The sequence below is a fragment of the Danio rerio genome, chromosome 16, assembly GCF_052040795.2.
Source record: "Danio rerio strain M-AB ecotype USA chromosome 16, GRCz13ab, whole genome shotgun sequence".
NCBI classification, from domain to species: Eukaryota; Metazoa; Chordata; class Actinopteri; order Cypriniformes; family Danionidae; genus Danio; species Danio rerio.
In genome coordinates, this window is record NC_141036.1 from 37,032,575 (window position 1) to 37,055,080 (window position 22,506).

Genomic DNA, 22,506 nt, shown 5'->3' on the forward strand with positions numbered 1-22,506 from the left:
TGATTAAATAAATTATTAAATTACCCATGGCAACTATATTTACCTTCAGCCTGCTAGTCTCAATCAAGTCTGGCTTTTGGCCCTTCATAAGAAAAGTTTGGGCAGTCCTGTTCTATAGAGTGTACAAGAGATGTTTATAGTGCTTTTATTCATGTTAGTTTTATTATGAAAATGATCTTCAAAATGCATATTTGGCATTCCATAGGGAAAACATCACACACTATAGAAAGAAGTCATATTAACTTACTAAAATGTTTATGCAAACAGGAAATTTTATATGGTTTAAAAATTAAGTATATCTTGGACTTAAGAAGATTTTTATGTTCATCTAGCACCTGGCATTTCAACAAAAAATCCTTAGAAAAAAAAAGACAGGCCATGTCAGACAAAGAATCATTCTTGTTTTATTGGACAATTTACATTAAACGAGAATTTATTTCCTCTGGTGTTAGGTTTTAAAATGTTACAGTTTCAAGGTTCTATTGACTACTTGAACGCTTGCATAATACAAGGCAAAAAAAGAAACTTTAGTTCAAAATCTCCTGTTTTGAAGACAACACTTAAAAATAGCACATATTTACAAAATGAGGGGAGTAGGGGAGGTTGGAGTGGAGAGTTCACCTACAATGTTGCCTCGATAATGAGACAAGCCTGTTAACTCATGGAATTTTAAAAGAAGTGCACAGATCAAAGGCTGAATACCCCTCAACGCTTGCGGCGGCTGGGAGACGTTGACCTGAAAGAGAAAGGTGCGACAGACTATTAGTGCAATCACTAGCACAGATCCCATCCAGAACTTCATACACACACCTTAAAGAGCTGTTGGAGCAACACTAAATGAGAAGGAGGAAATTACATCAATCTCAGTAGCACCATTTGTAGACAACTCTGTTTTTAAATATTTAACATTATGTGACTGTGGATTTAAATGTTAAATTAAACAATATGCAACTATGCCATTGGAAAATCAATTCATCATTCACACAAACATTCAAACATTGTTTTAAAAAAGTAAAAAGAAAATGAATACTACCTTGATCGTGACTTAGACTTGTGTTTGCGGCTTGCCTTCTTACCAGACTTGTGAGACCGTTCCGTAGACCTTGATCGACTACGTTTAGATTTCTTAGACTTTTTTTCTTTGCTAACCTCAGGGGAAGGCGACCTGCTCCTGCTAGACTCTGAATCTGAGTACTTTTTGCTAGCTTTAGTGGAGCCTTTCTTGCTAGATTTGCTGTCTTGCCGGGAATACTTGTCATTATGGGAATCTGTCTTCTCACTCTCCTTTTTCCGCCTTGATTTGCCATAATCTTCCTCATCCCTTACTGAACTGCCCTCAATCTCCTTCTCCTTTCCCTTCTGCTTGTCTTTCTTTTTATCTAATTCCTTCTCTTTCTTCTTCTTTTCCTTCTCATGGCTCCGGCTTCTCTCTTTCTTCCTGTCTCTGTCCCTGCTGTCCTTCTGTTTCCGCCTGTTGCGGCTCGTACTGCGACTGCGTCTGCGGTCCCTGCTGCGCCTCCTCTCTCTGCTGCGGCTGCGACTGCCTTTAGATCTGCTCCTATGGCTCCTGCTGGACCTGCGCTGCCGTGAGTGACTGCGCTTTCTGTGTCGAGAGGAGCGTTCGGTGCTGCGTGTGCGGCTGCTCCGCCTCCTGTCTCTGCCCTTGTCCCGCTCTGACTGACGCCTGCGAGAGCTGCGACTTCGGCTGCGTCTGCGAGTCCCACGAGAGGCGGAACGACTGCGTCGCCTTTTTCTTTTGGGAGAGGAGGAACGGGAAGAGCTGCGAGAGGAGGCTGAGGAAGAGGAAGATGAAGAGGACCGGCTGCTGGAAGAACTGGAACTGGATGTGCGACTGCGGCGCTCACTCGGCGAGGGGCTGGCACTGCCTCCGTTACGCCCTGTGTGCTCTTTGCTTGTCCGCTTGACCTCACTGACCTCAGGCTCACTACGTGATCTGCGGCGCTCTACTGTAGGCTCCGCCTCCCTTTCCCTAACTTCCTGTTTGTGTTTAGAATCTGTCTGCTCATCCTCATAACCTGTCCTTTCTCTGCTCACTCGGTCTGATGCCAAATCATCTGAAAACACACACAAACTGAATGTTATTGTATACATTTTTAAAAGAAGCTGGATAACTGTTATTTTTTAACTATTAAAAATATGGTTATGAAGTCAATTTATTATTTTAAGATGTGTCAAATTGACCTTAAGCTTCAACTTTGAACAACATAACCAAAGTTTTCAACTCAACTTTTATCATCGAATTATGCAACTCCATCCTTGTTTTCCGCTTTGCAGAAATCATCTATGTAATTTGCTGCTCACAAGCTGTTGGTTTATACAAGGGGTCACCAAACTTGTTCTTGGAGGGCCGGTGTCCTGCAGATTTTTGCTCCAACCCTAATCAAACACACCTGAACAAGCTAATCAAGGTCTTTTTATGTATACTTGAAACATTCAGGCAAGTGCGTTGAGGCAAGTTGGAGCTAAACCCTGTAGGGACACCAGCCATTCAGGAGCGAGATTGATGACCCCTGATTTTTATGATCAGACCCCCTAGTTTTTTACCAATTTTTGTGCCCGGGGCTCCCTCCCATTTAAGGGTGAGAGGGGAGTTTGAGCTCAGGTAGGTCTCAAGAACTCCCCTGCTTTTGAATGTGTTAGGAATAGCTGAGATATAGCTGGCTAAGAGTTTGTCTTAAAATGCTACTTTGGAGTAGTCAATTTACTTATGAGGCATGTCTTTGGACAGTGGGAGGAAATTAGGGAACCTGGGGAAAACCCACACCCAGGAGTAGGAGTGGAAGGGGTGGAATCTTCAAGACAAAGATGACTGAAGTGGAAAACTCTGGTTAATTATAGGAAGTCAGTTTTCATCTGATTGGCGAAATATGCAGAGCTGATGCGGGACCAGCAGTGCACAATCATAAGCATGTTCCTCTTTTAAATTAGTTTATAAATAAACGATAAAAAATTAAAACGGTAGGGATTAGGCTTAGTTTATTCTAGATTTCACTCCCCAGAGCATCTGACATCATGCACCTCACAAAGGACATGAGTTAGGGCTTACCCTACTGTAATACACCTAAAATATGGATTGCCGTAAAACTAGTCAGTGACAGGGAAGCGTTTTCTCTAGTCAAAAGCAGGGAGAGTTAAATGAAACATTTATCAATTTTATGCACACCATAATACCAGCCATACATTTAAAGCACAATATATACAGCCATACATTTAAAGCACAAGCATGTCTCTCAATTTAGTCATGTCCAGCGGCCGTTATACTGCAGTCATACATTCACACCACAGAATGTCTAATCCAATCTTTGCATTGACTACACATGTAAATTACTCACGCTTCATCCGCATTTGCTTACTGCAAAGGCTACACAACTTTACCCCCCACTCCTATGTAATGTAATAATTTTGAGGGAACAGGTGAGACGTCATTTTTCGAGAGGCACTCAAATACATCACATGCACTGTGTATGCAACTATAAATCGTATAAAATCATTGCAAACCGAAATAAATAGAATTTGATTACATTGTGTGGAATTGAATGTTTTAAGAGATTTACATTTTTGTGGTAATTTTGCAGGATCGTGAAACTTTGTTGATCTTGCGTTGGATTCAGCGATTGTAAATCGCGAAAAATTAGGGGGTCTGTATGTTTAACAAATGTCATTATCACAATGGAAATGTTCATGCTTCTAGAAGTTCTCTGGATGTACCTACCCTTAACAGTTTGCATCTCCAGTGCCAGCCTCTCCTGCAGCTGCTGCTGCTCCCTCTCTTTACGACGGAAGGCATCCTGCTTTTGGCGAATACGGTGCAGCAACTCCTCATCGTCTGTGTCCGATGAGTCTGACCCCTTTACGCTTCGCTCCTCATCATCACTCTCATCCGAGCCGTACTCACCCAGCCCTCCTGCGACAACAAAGCCCCCCACTTATAACAAACAGCAAGAGCAATGCACTCAGTCGCACACTAACACTCCTTCCTTACTTCCTACACAATACATCACTAAAGCCTACCTTAATTAATGAAGCATGCTTTTTTTTTTTTAATCATCTATAAACTGATGCTGGAGGCTAACCATTTGAGAAGATCTGCAGCTTGAGCTCTTGAGCTTGCAACACAGTTCATTAGAGAGCTGATAACCCACCCAACCAACCAACCACCCTTTAATTCCCCTCGGTCCAAAATGTAAAGACACTTACCAAGGCCGGTCAGAGAAGCCAGTGCATTTGACTGTGCCAGCTGTTTTGCAGGAGCTTTGATTCACATCAACAACAGGAACAACATGTTAAAACACATACAGCCACCACTTTCGCATAGGCAAGAGTCTCTAGAGATGAGGGTACACATATGCACTATTCACAAGAGCTGCCTTCGGCAAAATAAATTGAAAATAATAAGAAAAAAAGATGGAGAGAAGAAAAAGGTTATCACACAAAGTCTGTCAAACAAAGGCAAACAGTGGATGAGAAAACCAGTCTGTACTAATGCAGTGTCACTTTCCAAATGAGAAGCCATCTGGCAAAAAGTAGTGAGGAAGTACTTTTGTTTTACAGGAAGTAAATCTAAGAACAGATTTGATTAGGTACCCTTTGAAAGATTGCATTTAACTGCATCTACGTGACCATTTCACCCTCCACCCTCTTGCAGTTTGTTTTTCGTCTTCCGTTGCATTAGCAGAGAATGGCCATTGAAGAATTTCACTTTGGCTTATTTTAAAAGTTACCAAGGTGCATCAGTCAGACAAAAAAGCCGTTGTATTTATATAGTCAAAATATAACCAAGTATAATTGCTGTGGAAATGTGTCTCTTCCTCAGAATTAAACTTGAAGGCACAGTTGCATGGACAGAAGGGAACAGGAGCAGACCTTTAGTGGCTTTGCGATGAGCCTCTTTGGCCACTTGGATGATCTCCTCATTGGTGACTTCGAGGAGGACTTCGGTAAGAAGAGTTTTAGTCATAACCATCTGTGGAAAGCAAACAGAAATGGTTGAGATGAACAAGTGTGGATAGTTGTATGCTTATGAAATGAAACAAAAAATGGTGCAAACAGACCAGCTGAAACTCTTTCTCCTCATCTGTCATTTCTGGTTCACTTTGGTCTTCTTGAAGAGGAGGAGGACTTCTACCACCAAATTCCAGCCTCCTTCCTGATACGCCATCTTCCACAGCACCATCCTCTTCACCATCCTCATCATCACTGTCCTAAATTAAAGAGGAGCAGGTGATTGGACCAGAGACCAGATGCTTGTGGATGACATTAGCGCCGAGAGGAATTTATAGTGTTAGTGTGCAACAGCTCAGGGCAATGTAACTAAGCTTAATAGATTCTACCACAGAGGTGTCCAAACTCAGTCCGGGAGGGCTGGTGTCCTGGAGAGTTTAGCTCCAACCTTAATCAAACGCACCTGAATCAGCAAATCAAGCTCTTACTACATATACTAGAAACATCCCGGCAGGTGGTTTGAAGCAAGTTGGAGCTAAACTCAGCAGGACACCGGACCTCCAGGACTGAGTTTGGACATCCCTGCTCTAGGAAATCAGTTGTGACTCCATCCATGTTGGATAGTTCATGCATACAAGTTAACAAACAACTTTTAGCAGATATACTCTGGTGTTCATACAATTAGGGTTGGCAAGACTTTCAATGTTTTTGAAATTATTTTCTGCTCAACAAAGTTGTATTTATTTCATTATCTAATATTATTACAATTTAAATCAATTTTCTTCAATTTAAAACAATCGTTTTTTTATAGTTACACAATAATAACAATTTTCAATGGCAATTATTAATTTTCAGCAGCCACTGCTCATCTTCAACTTTTTTTTGAAAGCTGAAATTAAAACATTTTTGAAGCATTATTTGATGAACAGGATCAGATTTATATAGTAATTAAAATTTTAACTAATCGCTTAATTTAATGCAGCCCTCACTGAATTAAAGCACTGCTTCAATTTAAAACATCAATATTGTAAAGAAACTCGTCGGGTCATTCCATGGGGTCTTTGCATTACTAAGTTAACAATAACATGTCAATGAGCATTTGTGCTTGTCAGAGAACCCTGGGTCAACAGTTGCCAAAGTAACCTCCGCAGGTTCCTGCGCTGTAAACAGGTTTTAAAAAAGATGCTTACAAATTTGCTCTTGCGTGGCAACCGAGGCCCATCACCTTCCTCCTCTACTATATCGCTATCCCTTTCATTATTTGCCATTTCAGCACGCTCCTTTTCCATCCTCTCCCTCTCCATCTTTTTCTGCTTCTCACGATCCATTTTTTCAAGGCCTTCTCGAATCCATGCAGGCAAGGTTCTTCGTTTAACAGCATCTAGAGCAGGAATCAAGACAACATTCTCATGTGCATCATTTAAAAACAGCAGGTCTTCCTACACATCTACATGATGAAAATGCATATTCACCAAGAGTGGGCGTCGTCTCTGGTTTTATTGCCATCTGATTGGGAGATCTGGGCCGTTCTGGCCTAAAGGCAGGAAGCCGGTCTCTTCTGTTCTGCGGCCCATCAGGCCAATAAGGTGCATGAAACCCGGTGGATGGTGGCCCATATGATGTCCCCGTTGGCGCTGCCCCATGCTAATATGAAATACAAGTAAATGTTAATAAAACAGAAGTTTGAAGATCGGAAGTACCTTTTTGTAATCCAGACCAAAGCAAGCATACCTGATAATCAAACTGATTGACCCCAATTGGGCCTATAGAATAAGGCTCAGGCTGACTCCCAAATCCATGGCTGTTTTGAGGAAAGCCTCCATGGCGTGTTTCTACCGGAAAATCCAAACTATCCTGGCTGTTACTGTCTTCTGAGGGGTTGACAACATCCATTGGCCCTTGACCTGAAGGAATCCATGCTTGTTCTGGAGGAGGGGGAGGTGGTGGCTGGCTATGCATTCCCCACTCTAGAAACAATCATAATAGAAATGCATTGAAATATAGTTTGAACTAAATAAAAATAAAAATTACTGTAATACATCATCACAATGTTAAATAGAGTGGTCATTTTTAAAGCATCATTCTTCAGCATGAAGCAAACAAAATCACACCATTCCTTCAGATAGTGTGTGTTTGAGGTTTAATGTTTACAGACAACACATTGCATTTAGTCATCCAAAATTTGGAAATTGACATTCAGTGTCTGCATTCCAGAAATCATAAGACTGCAGATTCATGCTGACTAAGTCATGTGACACAAACAATGCAACCAGGAATGCATCTCAAACTGGAATATCTCTTAAAATAGTCTATGGTCTCTCACCTGGTTGCCAACCTCTGCCAAAACTTGGATCGCCTGGAAAGGCACCATGGTTATTATGGGCTGGAGGCTCCATGTTTGGCATCTCCTGGCCATTGGGCTGAATCCCTGGCTGATCAGGAACTCCAGTGGATTCCTTCTGTGCAATCCATGCTTGTGCTAAAGCAGCCCAGTCCACTTGACCTGCGAAAACAAACCGAGAAAACGTGCACTGAATTGAGCAGTTCAAATGATTATACTACACGTTAGTGCTGTCAGATAATTAAAGCAGTCTAACCTGGATCTTGCTGATGCTGAAATGACTGCATCCACTGCTGCTGTGAGCCCAGGGGCCACTGAGGCCAGGGCTGTCCTCCCTGATCCCACATCTCTCTCCTCTGAATCCTGTGCCACAAACATACATGTCAAATCGTGCAAAACACAAACATTTTATTTGCAAATGACTGCAAATAAAACTATATTACATCATTTGGCTAGCTATTTCCTTTTAAGGGCTTTAAAAACAAGCCCAGCTTTCCCACTGAGGGTCGACGCAGCTGTAATGTAACCCGCACAGCTGCACTTCCAAAACACACCAAAGAAAACGAACCACTGCAAAACACGTCTAGTATGATTTAGGAGTTCCTTAAATGTTTTCTGGGTGATTTACAGCATCTTTCTGTGCATTCACCTTCTTGTACTTTACTAAATACAAGTATAACTTAAATGAAATCGACACAAGCGTCGTCGTAATGCTAGCTAGCTAGCCCAGCGTTAGGCCGCACGTCTACACATCAACACGTACTTTAAACTTTATTCCGCCGGTTTACTTGCTCGAAATGAACTAGCTAACTTATCGCTGCAGACGATGTCAAAGCGAAGGGCAGAAATTCGATGGAGTACGAGGAAGATTTACAAACACGTTGCGATATCTTACCTCTCCACTTCTGCTTCTTAGCAGTAAAATGGCGATGAAATGATGACCCGGAAACAGTGGCGGCATCCGTGACCTCAACGCACAGGCCCTCTAGCGGATACACACGGGACACTTCAAGGCCAGATTAATGACAATAACAAACACTGTACCATCATTTAATATTATCACTATCCCGTAATTAAATTATTTGTTATCCTCTGGATAACCAAAAATCCTAACTTTTAATGTAGGCTGTAGTAAAAAAAAACAGTAAGAAATGTTGTCAAGTATGGTACTGAATCAGGTGTTCACAACCTGTTAACCTTTTCAGACTTCTGTAATGACAGCTTATTTTCAAACTGGTCATTTACACAAAAATATAGAATGAAATAGCTTAAATTATTAAAAAATAAGACTGAATTTAAATGCATTTTCTAATCATTAACAAACAAGTACCAAACATAACAGTTTAGCATTTTTTTGATATAGCTACTGCCTAGCAAACTAATTTTGGAGCCCGAACTATATAGGAGTATGACAGCCATATCACCCTGCAGCCCGAGACCGGTTACTCACTGAAGCGAAGCAGGTCTGAGCTTGGTCAGTACCTTGATGGGAGACCACATGGGAAAACTAGATTGCTGTTGGAACTGGAAGTGGTTAGTGAGGCCAGCAGGGGGCGCTCAACCTGCGGTCCGTGCGGGCGCTAATGCCCCAGTAAAGCCATCGTGGTGATGAGACGTTCTCTCTGTGGTCATTAAACATTTCATGGCACTTCTTGTAAAGAGTAGGGGTGTAACCCTGGTGTCCTGGCAAAATTCTCTCCCTTAGCCCTTACCCTTCATGGCCTCCCAATCAAACCAATCCAGCGAATTGGCTGTATCAATGTCTCTCCACTCCACATAAAGACCATTTTGAGGGATGTAAACAAAAAAAAAAATGGTGCCATGTATTTCCTGTCTTACATTTTTTATTTCTATAGCTTCAGAGAATCCCAAAAAGAGCCATATATAATGTTATGATCGCTGTTTTAATGTCAAGTTGAACTGCCACATTTAACAGTTAGGAAAAATTGAAAATAAGCAGGAAATGTTCATGGACCACAATCAAATAGTCTATAGTTGGTGTGTGGTTAGCACAGCAGTTGTCCTGTCCCCCAATCCACCCCACGACCCCTACAGTCCTCCATCCCTCCCTCATGATTGTGAAGTGCTTTGGGTGTATTGCCATACCAGTAAATGCACTATAAAATACACACATTACATTTTTCTAGAACCCACAAACGAATGCTCCCAGAGTAATCAGGAAGTTAGCTAGGTAATATTTGAAAACCGGTATGTGAGCAGAACCTTATTTTCTCAAAATGTTATCTGTTGGCTAGCCAGGAAAAGATTTATTTATTTTTTCTGAAATGCAATGTTCTCTCTACATTCAGATAACTATCTTTAAGATACTCTTTAATGTAAAAAAAAAAAAGAAGATAATAAACAAAAACCTATCTATCACATTTTTTAGTTATTGTAAAACCATGGTTGACCTTCCTGGCAAAAGTTCTGAATTTATTATTGCCGTACCAAAGCATTTAATCATCCTTAAATCCATCAACAAATTTACTGGCATGATGGCAAAATAATCCTGAGGCTGAATGTTTGCAAGGACTTTACATTCACACAAATCTCTGTGTTTGACACTGCCATCCACTAAATTGGCTCTATCACTGTCTCTTCACTCCACCGGTGTGTGGTGAGCGCATTGACGCTGTTGTCCAGCGGCTGCCTTCACATTATCCAAGTGGATGCTGGACACCAGTGGTGGTGTGGAGAGACTCCCCCTCCATGATTCCCCCTCATGATTGTAAAGCACTTTGGGTTATGGCCAAACACAATAAATGCAATCTAAATACACATGACATTACATTACATGTCTAGTTACTCGATACTGGCTACAGTAGTCATTTTGGTCAAAATTAATAAGGTAATAATAAGAAATTGTACAGTGAATTGCTAACATTATTTTTAGTAAGACTGGGTCTCTTTAGAATGATAACAATTGCTCTAAATGGATAATGAACTTATTAGATGAGCTTACATATGTTAAATCAGGACACTACCAGGAAAGTGCCTTTAGAAAGCTTCATTTAAAATTGATTGACAGATTTTTACCATTTTTTTTATATGAAAAGAAATTGCCTTATTATTGGAACACTGAAATAAACCAAAAAGAGATTCAAAGCTTAAATAAAAGTGACCAATAACATCTTAAGATATATTGAAACAAGCATACTAGACTATCTAGTAGTCTATTGTGAATGTCTACGAGACAAAAAAAAGTGGTGTATGTGAAAGACACACCACATTGTGTCGACGTTAAAGTGAGCAATTCACTACCAACCACACACTGAACCTGAATCTTGTGTGGAATGAAGGAATTTTGAGGACAAACTAAGAATATGTAAAGCAGCCGAGAGTTGAATACCGCAGACATTTCAGATAGCCTGGCATCTTCAACACATAAAAGCAAATGCATGCATACAGTAGGACTGGTTCAAAACCAGGACCTGAGATGTAAATCTCTTAAATAGAGCTTTGATATCCAACCCATCCATCATAACAGATTCCTATCACAGACTTCCCCTTTCTGGTGTCCAGAATTCACATACAGCTGCCACCCCAAACAGACATAATCGCATTTACAAGACTGACAGAAGGGGTTACATGTTGTCAAGTAACACAGCTAGGTCAAAAAAGATAACAAGCATTCTCTCTAACCACTTGTTATGTCTGCCCTGAAGGTATAAATAAAAACATTTCTACCCCGTTATGTCTGAACGTCTCTGTTCACATTCAGCGGGTTCTTTAGCAAGCAGAAGCAGCTCAACCCGTCCCTCACATCAGGTTTTTCTGTCAGTTCAGACTGAATCTATCATTAGCTCACATTAAATCACAGGCACAACAACATTCCTGAATCAGAGCCCTGCTTTAAAGGTTGCACTCTCTTGTTGTCTTTATCGTTGGTTGTAACTGATAACTGTCTAACAGCTTGACTTGAATGTCAGAGAATGAGAAGAGGACGGAATCGTTTCGGACGTTGCCCTTTTCTGAATTCCACACCCACCTCCTCTTCACCAGTCAACGACATGGTTGAAAACAGCACGCCTTTGCACCCGTCACAGCAAATCGAAGCAGTGGACATAGTGAAAATGGCATCCTGGGATTTGTGGCGACAGCAGAGACTAATGGCCGACCACATCTCTTGTAAAAGAGAGAGAAGGCACAGAGCGCAAAGCTGTTCAGTATAGCAATGAAGCCATTCCAAAAGGTTTTCATCAACTAATTGTATTTAAATTGTCCTTTTAAATGAGATTATATTCACAAAATTCAAGCAAAAGAACAGCTTGAGGAACCCTGAAGCCTTACACACCACACAAATCTATGGTGTTACAATATTTGCCTGGTAAACAGAATAAATAGTATTGAACATGATACATATTTTACATACAATCATGTATATTTATGATCAGTATATACACATCGTTATACTCCGGCATGAATGTAATACTTCATTAAAGGCATGCTCAAACAATCTCAGCCCTCATAAACCGTAGGCACAGGATCTCGGGTATTTGTCATAAGCAGAAAATAATAATAATAATATTAATACAACTTTTTTTTGTAGTCATATTCAGTTCTGCAAAAAAAAAATTAGGCATGAGGCAAAGTTCAGCAATTTTAACTCCTTAACTGATAGATATTAATATATTTAAGTTACAAATTCATAAAACCTTTAAGGAGGAACCAATCCGCCATTTAGATCAAAATAAGCCAAAGTATATTGAAAAATGTAAGCGAAAAACAAAAGATATATCATGAAAATTGAGTATTAATCTAGCAAATCGAAGAACTGTTCACTCAAATTGACTCACTATTTACTCTTCCTAAAGTGGTTTCAAACCTTTGAGTTTCTTTTTTTCTTTTGAACACAAAAGATGATGTTGTGAGAAATGTTGGAAAGGGGAAGTCAATGACATCTAGAGGAAATACTACAGTGAAAGTCTTTGGCTACTGGTTTCCATCATTATACAAAATATTTTCTTTGTTCAACAGAAGAAATAAACTTATATCAGTTTGGAACAAGTGGAGTGGTGATTAAATAACTATTTTGGTGAACCATCCTTTTAAATTAACAAAAATAGTTAAGAAAATGAACAAAATATAGTTATTGCTTTAGGTCAAGCTTGTAAATGTAACATGGTCTCAAAGCAAATCATAATGTGTGAGTTCCAGTTCAGAATATGACAGCTCCAAAAGCAACAGCTGCAAATTGTGTTGAGTTTCCCCTTCACAACAGAGGTTATTATAGACACTTTTGGACAATTGTCCATCTCTTATGATATATTCTGTACATAGTTCATCCTAAATTAATCTTTGGCAATTTTCCTGCAAAATAAGCACAAAAAAAACTTTAAACTCAAAAATTAGCTGTAAAACATTATTAACTTAAATTCAGCAGATTATTTTACATCAATAATAATGGCTCCCGATTTGCATTCAGACCAATCTTTTAGTATATGGAGTCCTACATTAAAATACAGGGAAATCGGCATGCAGTAAGTGCTCGCTGTTGTCTGAGCTGATATTGCCTGTTGTCTTCATCTGGATCGTCTTAGGTTAATGTGTCCGTCCAGCTCTATAGCAGTTCTTCATAGAAAAGTAAATAAGCTTGAGAGTTCAGCACTCTGGACTCAGGGACAGTCTGTACAGTGGTGTCGCTGACATATACCCACTGACCTTGTGGAGCTGAACAGGCCTCTCGGGAACCTGAAAAATATAGAGATGAGAGATGAACATAAAAACATCTAGAGTGTGGTACTGGTCATCAGTGTTAACAATAAATAAAAACATTCACAATCTTTTTCTATCCATATGCACCTGATGTTTTGTTCTAAACACATTTCTGGGAAAATATTGTGCAATTCGGAGGGTGCTATACACAGGTGAGTGGCTTGACATACTACCTGTAAGAGACACACTCTTTCCACACTGTGTGCATGTATATTTGTCCATGTATATTTGTGTATGTATAAAAAAACTAACTTGGAAATAGTGTCTAAACATTCACCGGCCACTTTATTAGGTCACTCTTTAATGAAAATTTGTAATCAGCCAATCACATGGCAGCAACTCAATGCATTTAGGCATGTGGACATGGTCAAGACGATCTGCTGCAGGTCAAACCCAGCATCAGAATGAAGAAGAAAGGTGATTTAAGTGACTTTGAAAGTGGCATGGTTGTTGGTACCAGATGGGTTGGTCTGAGTATTTCAGAAACTGCTAATCTCTATGGATTACAGAGAATGTTCCAAAAAGGAGAAAAATCCAGTGTCACTGCTGTCACTTCTGTGGACGCAAATGCCTTGTTGTTGCCAGAGGTCAGAGGAGACTGGCCAGACTGGTTCCAGCTGATAGAAAGACAACAGTAACTCAAATAATCACTTGCTAAGACCGAGGTATGCAGAAGAGCATCTCTGAACACACAACACGCCAAACCTTGAGGCAGTTGGGCTACAGTAGCAGAAGACCACACCAGTTGCCACTCCTGTCAGTTGAGAACAGGAAACTGAGGCTACAATTCACACAGGCTACCCAAAATTGGACAACAGAATTTGGAAAATGTTGCCTGGTCTGATGAGTCTTGATTTCTGCTGTGACATTCGAATGGTAGTGTCAGAATTTGGCATGAACAATATGTAAAGCATGGATCCATCCCGCCTTGTATCAACAGGTTAGGCTGGTGGTGGTGTTGTAATGGTGCGGGGGATATTTTTTTGGCACACTTTCGGCCCATTAGTACCAATTAAGCATCGTGTCAAAGCCACAGCCTACTTTAGTATTGTTGCTGACCATGTCCATCCCTTTATGACCACAAAGTACCCATCTTCTGATGGCTACTTCCAGCAGCATAACACGCCATATCATTAAACGTGAATCATCTCAGACCGGTTTCTTGAACATGACATTGAACTACTGTACTCAAATAGCCTCCACAGTCACCAGATCTCAACCCAATAGAGCACCTCTGTGATGTGGTGAAATGGGAGATTGGCGTCATGAATGTGTAGCTGACAAATATGCAGCATCTGCGTGATGCTATCATGTCACTATGGAGGAAAAATCTCTGAGGAATATTTCCAGTACCTTATCAAATCAATGCCACGAATGATTAGGGCAGTTCTGAAGGCAAAAGGGGATCCAATCCGGTACCAGTAAGGTGTACCTAATAAAGTGGCCGATGAGTGTATATTGCTGCTTTCTGGAGATTGGAAGTGCTTTATCCTCATTTGTAAGTTACTTTGGATAAAAGTGTCTGCTAAATGTATAATTTTAAATGCATTGAGTTAAAAAAGCATATTTTTGTTAAGGATTTTTTTATTTTTTATTTAAAATGTAGTTTTACAAAATACCCATTTTAATTGAGCAGTTTTGGTCCCAAATATATATGGGTCACCATTACGCCTTTTTATGTAATTGTAAAATTATCTTTAAAGTTAAAACAGAATCATAAAAACTTTAAAAAATAAACTCATAATAAAATTAAAAATAAAAATTAACTCTGCCTTTTCCTCATCTCTTACACACCCTATAGGACTAAATTAACAAATTTACTGAATTTATCAAATGTATCATCAAACCACTGCAACATGGAAAAATTTATAATTTTGCTCACCTGAAGTGAAAGTTTATGCTAGAAAAATAATTTATTTAGATTAAACTTTGTAAATTTGGACATGTTTTACAAATGTTGTAATTGAACAATTACAGGAAACAATCAACCCTGCATTTAATTCAATAAAGCTCAACAATCACCACACAAACTTATTGTATTTCGCCATTTTAAACAGTCATAAAAAAGAAAACACTTAACACCAAAACACAGGCGAAATGTGGATTTTCAGCTCCTCCTCCTGTTAAAGAAGTCTTTTACGCAGACCTCAAACTTAATTATAACCTTGCAACAATTCATTTTCAATTTGTGCACAACAGTAGTTAACTACCAAAGTGTGTTCAATCGCTTCTCACAGCCCATTTACTCTTACTTCCAAACAATGCTGTAACGTAGACGCTCTCCTTGAGTAGTGAGTGAAGAAGAACACATCGATAGATCAACAAAAAACAAAACCCACTTGGCCTTTACTGAACAAGCTACTTATTCAAGGTTGCAGTGAATGAAGGTCCAATGCCATGATGAAAACAATCTTTGTTTATTCACAGGTTTTATTCAAGCCATTCATAGCCAGCTGCAAAGAAAATGTATTGATGTATGAAATGCTGCCCATGCAGCTTTGTACCTGACTGGTTCCGGCGCTGCTCAGGTTTACGTTGAGGTGTTCGGACCTTTACATAGGCTGCATAATGCCCACCTCGCATCGATCCACTGTGCTCCACAATGCCATACAAGCTGTAAAGCACACGCTCTCCTGACCCGAGGTTCTGCCAAACATAAACAACAAATCTATATTGGGAAGAACACTGTAAACTCACAAATCACAGGTCTTGAATGCTAGAACTCTGATCAGTACCTTACAAGTGGCGGAGCAAAAAGGTGCCAGGTCCAGCAAAAGAGGAAAGTCCACATGTCTATTAACTTTCCTCAGATTCATCCCAGCCTGAAAAGATGCAAACAACTCAATAAGAGCATTGGCAAAGAACGAAGCATTTTACACACTTGGTGGAAAAAAAAATTGCTATTGGTTTTTTTAAAATGCCCACCAGAGATCTTCTTTTTCGTCCAAGTAGACGAATGAGCATTTAATCACATTAAGCCTTACATTCACTTTTAACAGATGAGTTTAGCTTGCAAATAAACTGAAATGACAGCTAAAGTACTTATGATGAGTGCAGATTATTAAAGACCTGGTGAAAGCGTTTGAGGTGAAGAGTGACGACTGGAGGAAGTGCAGATATGAGCATCTGTTTACGGGCACTGGTGTACACCTTCTCTGCCTTCTTATCTGAAATGTAGAAAACAAGTGATTTAGATCAGAAGGGTTAAGTGGAACTGCACTTCAGTAGTAACAACTCATAATCTTTAAGGCTGTAATTTTTTAGTACCAGAAGTAATTCTGTTAACTACTACTGAGCATGTGACCATTCAGCCTCAAAAACAAATTATGATTAGAAAACTAGGGATGCACCAAAGTGAAAATTCTTAACCAAAACCAACTTTTTTGGATGTACTTGGCTAAAAAACAAAACTGAAATACTTTATTATTATTATTTTATTAAAGGGCACCTATTTTGCCCCTTTTTTTGTCAGAGTGTGCTAAATAAATCTTTGCTAGATAAACAGCACAGTGACAGACATGAAGCTGATTTCTTTTTTTTTTTTATTTAGTTTTTTATTGCAGTTTCCAAGTTTACATATTGATAGGGTTCATATGGTTTTCCACATTGGTTACACAAAAACAATCCAACATAGGGATCCAGAAATTGTAAAAATGAAAAAAAATAAAAATAAAAATAAATAAATAAATAAAAACTCCATACATAATTAAATATGAAAATTACATTAATGACTCAAGGATACTATAGGAACAATCAAAACAATACCCTTCTAATTGTTTTGTATACCATCAAAATGTATACAGATGAAAAAGAAAAAACATTTTTTTTTTTTTTTTTTTATGTATTGCTTTTCAATTACAATTCAGTTGTTCCCTTATTTTTAAACCCATATTGTAGCACTCGATCTGCACTTTTTTTTTTTTTTTTCATAAACTATATACATATGAAACTGTGAGGATGGTACTTTTAGCACCTTGATTTATTTATTTTTAAATGGGTATTGTTCTTATTATTTTTCTTGTAAGTTTTATCTCAAAAAATAATACATAAAATAATCAAAATAAAATTCACATCTCTCTGACTATTACACATTCTATATCAAGTCTGGCCTTAATGGGAGAATATATTCTACCCATTTTCTCCATGTCTCATTAAGCTCCACAGTCTGTAATCGACGATTCATTGTTAGCCTCTCCATTTTATAGATATCATAAGTTATTTCAAACCAATCACTAATTTGAGGTGCTTCAAGCTGTAACCATTTTTTGGTTATGGCTTTTTTACAGGCTATCAGCAAAATTTTAATCAGTTTTTTGTCAGATTTTTCTTTTAGCATAGGAGAGTTGAGGCCTAAGTATAGAGTTGAGAAGGAAAAATCGATGGGGGTGTGGAATATAGTCTCTAAACATTTATGAATTTCTTTCCAAAATGCCTGAATTTTTAAACATTTCCAGAATATGTGTGTATGATTCGCTTCATTTGAGCCACATAGTCTCCAACAGACTGCATTTTTGTTTAAGTATCTCTTCTGCTCAGGGGTGACGAAAAAACGAATTATATTTTTCCAACCGAATTCCCTCCAGACTGAGGAGGCTGTTGATTTCCACTGTGTTTTAAAAATACTTTTCCACTCTTCCTCAGTAATTTCAATATTGTTCTCTTTTTCCCATTTATTTTTTATATAATATGTGTTTTCTGCTTTATTGTCTTGTAGACTTTTATATAGTTTAGTAATTATTTTGGTCATGTTGCCTCCTTTATAAGCTGTGATAAATATTGTCAGGAGGTCATTATTTTTATTTTCATCACCATTTCTAATGTTTTTAATTTTGTGTCTTATCTGTAAATATCTATGAAAGTCGTGGTCACATAGTGAATTTTCATTTTTGAATGTTTCAAAATCCTTAACACTTCCATTATGTAGAAAAGTGCAGTATGCCGTAAGTCCTTGCTTATTCCAAACTTTAAAACTAGTGTCTATTTTGTTTGGGGCGAATGTGGAGTCAAACGCTGGCCATCTCAGTATTGATACTGACTCTGTTAGATCATATTTTTTTAATATTTCTTGCCACGTTTTTAATGAATTGTTTGTCCATTGATTAATTTCTTTTTCATAGGTTTTCCTCAAATTGTCATCAGCCATTATTGCTTGAATTGGGGGTCTGTTTGGAGTGGCATTTTCTATTTCTTTCCATCTGGCTTTAAAATTAGGGTTACTTAAGCATAGTAATGGTCGTATTTGGGCCGCTTGGTAATACTTCTCCAAACATGGTAATGTAAATCCTCCTTCGTCTTTCTGTAATTGTAGCGTTTTAAATTTAATTCTTGGTTTTTTCCCTTGCCATATAAAACGTGAAATCGATCTATCCCATTCTGTAAAATGTTGTTTACTTATTTCTATAGGTAGTGTTTGAAAAAGATATAAAAATCTTGGAAGTATGTTAATTTTAATTGATTCTATTCTGGAGTGTAATCCTAGGTATGGTAGAAGGTTCCATCTAACTAAATCTGCCTTTATCTTTGAATATAGTGGCTTATAATTTAAATCAAATAAAAAGGTTAAATCTTTAGGGATATTAACTCCTAAATATTTCATTGAATTTTCTTTCCAATTAAAATCAAATTTTTGCCTTAAATATTTAGATGGTTGATAATTTAAAGTTAGAACCTGAGTTTTTTGTACATTTAATTTATAGCCTGATAATTTTCCAAAGGATTCTAATGTTTCCATAAGTACTTCTAATGATTTTTGTGGTTTTCCTAAATAAATTAACACGTCGTCTGCAAAAAGAGATAATTTCTGTTCTTCTCCAAATACCTTAATTCCCTCAATATCGGTGTTTTGTTTTATGCTCTGACTTAGTGGCTCCAAAAACAAAGCGAACAATAGTGGAGAACAGGGGCATCCTTGTCTACAAGATCTTTCTAGAATAAATGATTTTGAGAGGCTTCCATTAATTTTGATTCTAGCTGTTGGTTTGTTGTATATTGCTTGTAGAGCTTTAATGATAATTGGATGGAAACCAAATTTCTCCATTACTTTATAAAGATATAACCATCTAACTGTATCAAAGGCTTTTTCTGCGTCTAGTCCCAAGATCAGTGATTCTATCTTTCTTTGTTGTATGTGCGATAAGATGTGTAAAGTTCGTCTAATATTGTCTTGGGTTTGTCTTTGTCGTATAAATCCTGTTTGATCTAGTTGTATAAGGTCTGGTAATATATTATCTAGTCTTTTTGCCAAAATTGATGTGTATATTTTATAATCTATATTTAAAACCGAAATTGGGCGATAATTTTTACACTGTAATTTGTCTTTCCCATCTTTAGGAATAATTGTAATTGTCGCTTCTCTCCAAGAAGGAGGAATTTCTCCTTTGTGCAGTGCCCAACTACATGCCATTTTAAGTCTTGGAACTATCTGATCTCGAAAACATTTGTACCATTCAGATGTGTATCCATCGGTACCTGGACTTTTGTTTGCTTTCAATTTTGTTATTGCTGCATTTATTTCTAGTTCTGTAATTTCTTTTGTTAAACTGGCATTTTGTTCCTCGGTTACTTCTGGTAAACTTAATGAGTTGAGAAAATTTTTTATATGCTGTTCATTCTGCATTGTTGGTTGTGTGTATAGGGTTCTGTAGTATATTTCGAAACTTTTTTGTATTTCTTCCAATTTATGATGTATATTATTAGTTTCAGGGTTCCTTATTTTATACACTGTTGACTCTGTTTGTTGTTTTCTTAATTTATATGCTAAAAGTCTTGTAGATTTGTTTCCTGCTTCATAATAATTCTGTCTAAGAAATAATAGTTTACGCTGAATTTCTTCTGATAACAAACTGTCTAATTCTTTTTGCAATTTTTTAATTATCTGTTTTTCACCAGGATCATTTGTTCTTTTATGTAACGCTTGTGCCTTTTTCAATTTAATTTGTAAACTATCAATTCTTCCTTGACTAATTTTCTTTAATAGTGCTGTTCTAGCAATCATCTTTCCTCTTAAGACTGCTTTAAATGCGTCCCATAAAATTATTGGTGTTACTTCCCCATTATTATTTTCCTCAAAGTATGTTTCAATCTCAGATTTAATATTCTCTTTTACAAATGGGTTATTTAGTATACTCGAGTTTAACTTCCAGAGGGTATTCCTTTTGTTATGATTAATATTTATTGTCATTATTATGGGCGCATGATCAGATATATCTATTGTTCCGATGTCACATGATGTGACTCTGTGTCTGTCTTTAAGAAAAGTAAAAAAATAATCAATTCTGCTATATGTTGAGTGTGGGGCTGAAAAGTGTGAATAATCCCGTGTATTTGGGTTGATGTTTCTCCAAATATCAATGATACCAATTTCTTTTAATATTGTGTTAATTTTCTTTCTTACTTGGTTTTGAGATATTATACTTTTTCCTGAATAATCCAGTTTAGATAATCGAATATTCATATCACCTCCCCAAATAAGAATGCCCTCTGATTCTGTTGATATCATATTTAATATTTGTTTAAAGAAAGACCACTGGCTTCCTGGAGGGGCATATATGTTAAATATAGTTACTTGGGTCCCATTTATTTTTCCTTTAATGCAAATAAATCTTCCTTCTTTATCCTTCTTTTCTGATAAATGCTCATAGTTTACTTGATTTGAGATAAGAATTGCAACTCCTCGTCTATGGCCAGATTTATAGGAAGAAGAAAATATCCATTTAAATCCCCTTTGTTTAAGTTTCAGATGTTCTGTTTCATTCAAATGTGTCTCTTGTAAAAGAGCAATATGAGTCTTTTCTTTCTTTAGTTTAGTTATTATTTTAGTTCGTTTTTGAGGGTTCAATACCCCATTAACGTTGAATGAAACTACTCTTAATCTCTGCTTATTAGTCTCCATGTCAAAATTGTGTCTATAGACTGTACATATTTTTCAATACCCATTTTCAGTGCTCCATCCTCTTGGCTGCTATGAACATCAGCCAGAATACTATAATGCCTTAAAGTAAAAGATAAAACGTTCTGTAACATAGTGAAAACCCATTTAAAAACTTCCAACAGTGAGGTTCTTAAGTTAACCTTAATTGTGTTTGGGTTGGTATTCATTGCGGAGAATTTACCTCTTTTCACCACTAGAGGGCTCTCCGAAGTAACTTTATTCTGAAAGTCACTCATACCTCCTGGCGATTGTGTCCCGGTCCCGTTATGCTCCCGAACTAATAATTTTACTATAGGCCCATTTAAAATAATAATACTATTACTAATAATAATACATTCTAAATTAAATTTAGTCAACCTGGTAAACGTTAGTTTCAGTCTTTGTTGACAGCGCGAACTTGGTCTGTTGCGCATGTGATAAAGTAGAGGGTGTCGGCTAAATTGTTTTCATTCTGTTTCGAGCTTTTGTCTATTGAGTGGATTTTTTTTTTTTTAATCCTCTTCCACTGATTCGCGTCTGAATTGCTGGAGTTTCTCTACAACTGACTGGTCAACTCGCCTCCTTCCTTCCCTACTTTTATTTCCTCGTCCATCACTCGTTGACCAGGTCGTCCTCTTGATTTTGTCCATTAGTGTCTCCGGCTGCTTCACTACGGTGACCGGCAATCCTCTCTCGGCCATATCTCGCGTCGCTTCCGTAGCAGAGCTGTATATGCGGACGCCGTCCTCGTAGAAGACCCGCATTTTTGCAGGAAAAGGAGTTTGGAAGCGTATTCCTTTTTCTTTTAATAGCCTTTTCACCTCCGCGTATTCTCTTCGCTTTTTTAACACCCCTGTTGCGTAGTCGTGGTCGAAATTTATGCGTTTTCCCTTCCACTCAAATCCTTTGTTTTTCCATGCCATTTTAATAATTTCTTCTTTCGTTCTATAGTCCAAAAATCTCACAATGATGGATCGTGGTGCTGATCCCCGTGGCGGTAGAGGAGTGAGGGCTCTATGGGCTCTTTCGATCTGTAAGTTCAAGTCCGTTGGTAATTGGAGGTTTTCTTTTAGTAGCTGTTCAATGAAGGCTATCATTGATGTGTAATTTTTTTCAGACTCTTCGGGTATTGAGTAGATTCGTATATTGTTGCGCCTATCGCGTCCTTCTTGATCAATTAGTTTGGCTTCGAGTTGATCGTGCAGTTTGATCATCTCCGTGACTACATCCTCTGTAGTTTGCATTCTGTCCTCCATTGCTGTTATCCGTTCCTCCGTTTCGTCAAGTCTTCTATTAGTTTTGTTGATGTCCTCTTTTAGCTCTTGGAATTGTTTCTTGCTATCTTGACGAAAATCCTTTATTTCTTTGAATATCGTCTTCAGATCAACCTCCGTTTCCCCCTCGCCCTCTCTGTGCTCGGTTAGCGGTTCCTCGTCGTTTACCTCAGTGACGTTTACCATGTTGTGTACAATTTTCTTGCCTTTAATCTTGTTTTGCCTCTCTTTTGTCATGACCATCCACTTCTTCCTACCAACTAGTAATTATATCGTCGAGTATTTACTCTTCGTTTAGGCCTTTT

General features: G+C 38.0%; 2 protein-coding genes across 5 annotated transcripts in view; both read right to left on the reverse strand.

The window, feature by feature from the left end:
- Positions 1-381: 381 nt before the first annotated feature.
- On the reverse strand, positions 382-8,259 carry pnisr (PNN-interacting serine/arginine-rich protein). Of its 4 annotated transcripts, none has more exons than XM_087286022.1 (13): positions 7,984-8,247; positions 7,747-7,873; positions 7,560-7,666; positions 7,286-7,465; positions 6,694-6,929; positions 6,435-6,606; positions 6,153-6,343; positions 5,073-5,222; positions 4,885-4,984; positions 4,219-4,272; positions 3,734-3,925; positions 1,034-2,075; positions 382-736 (listed from the first exon to the last, which is right to left on the reverse strand). In XM_087286022.1, the coding sequence occupies exons 2-13, from the start codon at positions 7,749-7,751 to the stop codon at positions 706-708; spliced, it is 2,460 nt and encodes an 819-aa protein (XP_087142148.1). In that variant the 5' UTR covers positions 7,752-7,873; positions 7,984-8,247; the 3' UTR covers positions 382-705.
- A 3,243-nt stretch (positions 8,260-11,502) lies between these two features.
- The window catches only part of usp45 (ubiquitin specific peptidase 45), a 58,299-nt gene continuing 47,295 nt past the window's right edge, over positions 11,503-22,506 (reverse strand). The window contains 4 exon segments of the mRNA NM_001423966.1: positions 11,503-12,994; positions 15,523-15,664; positions 15,754-15,840; positions 16,088-16,185. Coding sequence (NP_001410895.1) covers positions 12,864-12,994; positions 15,523-15,664; positions 15,754-15,840; positions 16,088-16,185 — 458 coding nt within the window. The 3' untranslated portion in view covers positions 11,503-12,863.

Bases quoted from the DNA above. Each gene is read 5' to 3' on its own strand.
- pnisr (XM_087286022.1), bottom strand. The intron at 5,223-6,152 runs GTAAGCATCTTT...TCTTTAATTTAG, and splicing joins TGCCACGCAAGAGCAAATTT to GACAGTGATGATGAGGATGG. The intron at 4,985-5,072 runs GTCTGTTTGCAC...TGCTTTCCACAG, and splicing joins AGGAGAAAGAGTTTCAGCTG to ATGGTTATGACTAAAACTCT.